This window comes from Fringilla coelebs (assembly GCF_963513975.1).
Source record: "Fringilla coelebs genome assembly, chromosome: 21".
NCBI classification, from domain to species: domain Eukaryota; kingdom Metazoa; phylum Chordata; class Aves; order Passeriformes; family Fringillidae; genus Fringilla; species Fringilla coelebs.
The window spans coordinates 3,788,866-3,794,132 of NC_140047.1; the positions used below are offsets into that span (position 1 = coordinate 3,788,866).

General features: G+C 52.6%; 1 protein-coding gene across 1 annotated transcript; it reads left to right on the forward strand.

Moving 5' to 3' along the window:
- Positions 1-521: 521 nt before the first annotated feature.
- On the forward strand, positions 522-4,011 carry ATP6V1G1 (ATPase H+ transporting V1 subunit G1). Its single transcript, XM_084219637.1, has 3 exons — positions 522-662; positions 2,351-2,451; positions 3,277-4,011. The coding sequence occupies exons 1-3, from the start codon at positions 581-583 to the stop codon at positions 3,448-3,450; spliced, it is 357 nt and encodes a 118-aa protein (XP_084075763.1). The 5' UTR covers positions 522-580; the 3' UTR covers positions 3,451-4,011.
- The last annotated feature ends 1,256 nt before the right edge of the window (positions 4,012-5,267 follow it).

Consider the following 5,267-nt stretch of genomic DNA (forward strand, 5'->3'; position numbering starts at 1 on the left):
TGACACCTCAGGGGACACTTGGCTCTCTGGCAGGCCCTGGCCAAGGTTGTCCAAGATGGTTGTAAAGCCCTCAGAGCACCAGTGGCTCTGTGCTGGGGGTGACACCAGCAGTGGGGAGGATATGCCACAGGCCAGGAGGGACCAAAGCATCCCTGGTGCCCTTGTCACTGCCCATCCGGGGGCTGCCGCAGTTCCAGCGATTAGAAATGATAAGAGAAACAAAACCAAACCCCAGCAGCGCCTTCCTTCAGGGGTTTAAGCGGGTTTTGGGCACCGAAAGAGCTCGGGAGTAGAGAACAGAGAAGTCCAAACCCACCTTGGCCGGCGGCTCCCCTCACAAACAACGGGGCGGAGCCTAACGCTATGGGGCGTGGTCACATCTACAGGGGCGGAGCTAAGCACGTGGGCGTATCACTGGGAGGGGCCTAACAGCGAGGGTGGGGTTGTGGGCGGGGCTTACGCAGCCCGCTATGGACTATCACTATGAGGGGGCGTGTCCGAGGGCGTGGCCGGCGCGGTGTGGGCGTGCCCCGCGTGACGCAGTGACGCTTCCGCGGCCCGGCCGGACGGAGCGGCTGCCATGGCGAGCCAGTCGCAGGGCATCCAGCAGTTGCTGCAGGCCGAGAAACGCGCCGCGGAGAAGGTGGCCGAGGCCCGCAAGAGTGAGTACGGCACGGCCCGGCCACGCCAGGCCCCGCCGCGGGGGGTGTGGTGGCGGGAGAGCCCGGCCTGGTCTGGCCTGGCCTGGGTTGGCCCGGCCCGGCGCGGCCGCCTCAGGCCTTGCGGCCCGGCGCTGAGGGCGGGGGGCAGCGGGGATCCCCCAGCCCTGCCCTGGGGGTGCTCGGGGCTCGGTAGGGCCCCCAGAAGAGCAGCTCTGGAGGCTCCCCACGAAGGCTCAGTGCGGTGTGAGGGGTCGGAGCCGCACCGGGACCCTCCTGGCAGAGCCCAACTCAGGAGCTCGGGAGCTCGTGGCTGTCTGCAGGGCACGGTCACCATAACCTGGCCTTTGCTTGGGGCATGGCTGGGCCTCTCTCTGTCCTTCCTGCCTTCAGCTGGTGAAAACTGTGTTTCCATATCGGTAATTATAGAGCTGTTCATTCCTAATGGTGTGAAGTTAGGTTCTCCTGTTATGCAGGAGAAATTTTGGTTGCAAAGACCCCCAAGCTTGCAAATCTTTTCTGCTTCAGACAAATACATATGTATATCTCTGTTTATATACCTGCTCTGGCTTGCAGTTCAACCCCCTGATAGTGTTGCAAGAGGCAGATTTTTGTAGTTTCCTCCACTCATGATAATCTCGGAGGGGAGAATGTGGTGGGAAGTCCAAGAGGGGAAGTTGAGGCAGTGGCCAGGACTGCTCTTGGTTTCACAGCTGGTCTGGCCTAAGACTAAGATTTAATGATCTTTCTGTTGGGCTTTTTTTGGGCTCTCACAGAAGCTGCACACTCATATGGATTGGGCAATCCTAAATATGGGTACACACTTGGAGAACTTACTGGGAGAAGTCCTGCAGAGAGGACCTTGGAGGTTCTGGTGGGTGAGGGGCTGGACATGAACCTGCAGTGCATTCACAGTCTTCAGGACCAGACACATCCTGGGCTGAGCCCAGCATTGGCAGCAGGGCAGGGGGGGATTGTGCCCCTGTGCTCAGGTGAGACCCCACCTGCAGAGCTGCCCCAGCCCTGGCCCAGCATGGGAAGGAGTTGGAGCTGCTGGAGAGATCCAGAGAAGGCCACAGAGCTGCTCCAGGGCTGGGGCCAGGCTGGGAGAGCTGGGGGTTCTCACCTGGAGAGAAGGCTCCAGGGAGAGCTCAGAGCCGCTGCCAGGGCTTTTGAAAAGGAGGGAGAGGGACTTCTTATTTGGAAAATGATAGAGGGCAGAGTTAGGTGAGATATTGGGAGGGAATTCTCCCCTGGGAGGGTGGGCAGGCCCTGGCACAGGGTGCCCAGAGCAGCTGGGGCTGCCCCTGGATCCCTGGCAGTGCCCAAGGCCAGGCTGGACAGGGCTGGGAGCAGCCTGGGACAGTGGGAGGTGTCCCTGCCAGGGCAGGGTTGGGATGGGATGATGTTTAAGGTTCCTTCAGCCCAAACCAGTCTGGGACTCATCCTATGAATAAGCCAGACCTGATGTGTCCCCCTGCTCTCTGTTGCTCGGTGGTGGAAGCTCGGTGACCTTGGCCATGGTTTGCTGGGCACCTACTGAGATCAGCACACTCGGAGGGGGAGCTTGGTTTGCTCCTGCAGAGGAAGCAAACACTGTGGTGGTGGCTGTGCATGAGGAAAACATGCTCTCAGGAAGGAAATCACCTCTAACTCCTCTTTCTTTGCCTTGGTTTGTGCTGTGGGAGCAGGGAAGAACCGAAGGCTGAAGCAGGCCAAGGAAGAGGCCCAGGCAGAGATCGAGCAGTACCGCCTGCAGCGGGAGAAGGAGTTCAAGGCCAAGGAGGCAGCGGTTGGTGTTCTCCATCACTCACTGATTTCCATCCTCTTTGCCTTGTCCTGGGGCTGCCTTGCCCTGGCAGCACCCTCAGGGTGGAGCGAGTTGCAGCAGGAGCACTTCCCCAAGTGCCTTCCTGTGAGGCACAGGCACGTGTCCCAGAAAAACCCATGGAAGTGGCTCAGGACATGATGTATTGGTCTCAACTGGCAGGGGAAGAGCTTAATGAGCTCCTGAGTGACAGCCTCCCAAAAGCTGCTATGGGTAGCAGTGTCCAAAAGAGACTGAGCTCATTGCTCCTGTCACAGGCTCGTTTCCTATGGTGCTGACATGGCAGAGACCACTTGCTGTGTCCCTGGTCACCAGAAGGGAAGGCTGAGATTTTTATAAAGATTCTCCAAGGGTAGGTGCAATGGGATGGTGGGAATTGTGCTTAAAGTGACTCCTGGGTGTTACTTTTCTTGCACTGTCTAGTGCAGTTCTGCCTGCAGTTCCAGCTGCCTGTACAGCAGGACCTTTATTTTGGGCACTCCTTAGAAATTCGTGCTCTGAACTGGTGGATAATGGATAAATTGAAGGGAGTTGGAACAAGATGATCTTTAAGGTCCCTTCCAACCCAAACCATTTGATGATTCTGTAAAAGAGGCTAAAAGGCAGGGCTAAGCATGAAATATGTGCACAAGTTTAAGGTGAAATCTGAGCAAAAAATGCAGTAGTACTTTTTTTAATATGGGCGTTAACATTAATGTTCCATCAACAAAGATTAATGTCTGAGATGGTACAGAATAACAAAATACAGAGCTTGGCATGTTGATTCCTTTTTTCCTTTGCTGTTTGTAGGCCCTTGGCTCCCATGGCAGCTGCACCACTGAAGTGGAGAAGGAGACTCAGGAAAAGATGAGTGTAATCCAGCAGAACTTCCAGAAGAACCGGGAAGTGGTGATGTCCCAGCTGCTGTCCTTGGTGTGTGACATCAAACCTGAGATCCATGTGAATTACCGCATCAATGGCTAGTGCTGGGAGCAGGGAGCAGTGTCCTGGCAGTGCTGGGAGTCAAGTCTGAGCTTCAGGTGCAATGTACAGCTCTTAGCCATACCTTACCTGTCCTCCTTGTCCATGTGTTAAATTATTTCAGTGAGCCCTTGGAGTTCTCTTAGTTTCTCTTTTGACACGGATTCAGAGCTTATTCAAACATGAAGTGGCCATGTCTCAGATGTGTGCTAAGTTATTAAATAGATATTTTCCAGCTGGCACAGGAATGCTGCCTTTCCATGGTGATAATATTCAGTGAGAGGCTTCCCTCTGTGAAATAGAAAAGGGAGAGAGCTGCTGGCCTGTGTCAGTAATTGTTAAACCTGTGTTCCTGTATTCCTGTTGACCAAACTGCATTTCTCAGTGTGTTGTTAAACCTCTACACAGGATTTAAGCCCTGTAAGAAGAATTCTCTGGCTGTGCAAGTCCTGGCTGATCATTTTCAGGTGCTTGAGTTTCTCTGTATTGAATCCTCTGTATATTCTGCTGTTAGCTTGAGGTACAAGTCTGGCACTATGACACCTGAAAGTAAAAACACTTCACTCCAAAGCCTCTGCTCAGTCTGGTTCTTCCTGCTGACTTGTTCTGGGAATGCTGGCAGGTCTTGCTGGGTACCTTGGAAGTCTGGACTCTGCAGAGTGACCATCAAGTATTGATAAAAGAAAGTTTAAGAGAGACAGCCAATATCTGAAGGTCACAGCAGGTAAGTTAAAACCCATTACAGAGCTCCTCCTCTTGGCTCCAGTCTGATGCTTTACCTGCCAGATCATTCTGAAAACCTTCAGGAGCAAATGTTCTTGTGACCATTAGGGGAAATAAAATGGTGCCAGTTCATTGGAATAGTTTGATAGCCAGGTGCTGCACAGTAATTACCCTTCCTTGGGTCCAGTGCTGGTCACTGCGTGTTTATGCCAAGGTCATCCTGAATCCTGCAGCATCCTGTGCCTGGGAATAGAGGGAAAGAACAGTTCTGGGGTTGTCTGCATCACTTCCCAGTTCTTTAATCAAAGATAGCACGCAAATAATCAAGAGGTTTCATGTCTCAGTGGTTTCTTCCTCTTACCAGCAGAATATTAAATGCAGCTTTGCTTTTTTGTTGAATTCAAATTCTAGGCTTTTTGTGGAAAAGGGACCTCAGCTTGTCCCTGATCTGGCCCGGGAGTTGTGCAGGTTGGGATCTTTGCAAGGAGCCTCATGGATGCTGTTCTGTTCCTCAGACAGAGCATCTTGATTTCCACTGCTCTTCAGTGAGGTATTGCAAAGCCTCTTGGACCTCTGGAATTGTGATAGGGAGGGAAAAAAGCAGGATGGATGTGGATGTGAGTCCTGCAGGCAGATGCAGACAGCTCTGGGGTCTCCTCTTGTCATATTTTATGGTAGTGCACTGTACTCCTGGAAAGATCTCTTCAGGAATTGAAGCTATTAAACAGGTTGTAAAATTGAAACAAAAGCTTTTTGCAAAGTCAAATGTTCCAGGCTGGGGGAGAGGCCAGGTGGGTACAAGCAGAACAGGATCAAAGCAGTTTTTAATCCATGTGCTGTAATGTGGAGAGGTGTTATGGCCTCATAAAAGGTTGCAGCCATGCTAATTTCACTCTGTCCTTTGGAGATGAGACATTTCTCCCTGTTGAGAGCAGGTGCTCAGGCTCCAGCAGGACACTCCTCAAAGCCCTCCTTGCTCCAGGCTGTAATTAGCAATTTCATTCTCTCTCTTATCAGTGACAGACTGAGACTCTGTCCAGAAAAAATGAAGTGTGTGCTCCACTTTCTCATATTGGTTCATAAGTTTCCCTTGGTTA

Bases quoted from the DNA above. Each gene is read 5' to 3' on its own strand.
- ATP6V1G1 (XM_084219637.1), top strand. From the start codon at position 581: ATGGCGAGCCAGTCGCAGGGCATCCAGCAGTTGCTGCAGGCCGAGAAA. The intron at 663-2,350 runs GTGAGTACGGCA...CTGTGGGAGCAG, and splicing joins GGTGGCCGAGGCCCGCAAGA to GGAAGAACCGAAGGCTGAAG. The intron at 2,452-3,276 runs GTTGGTGTTCTC...TGCTGTTTGTAG, and splicing joins TCAAGGCCAAGGAGGCAGCG to GCCCTTGGCTCCCATGGCAG.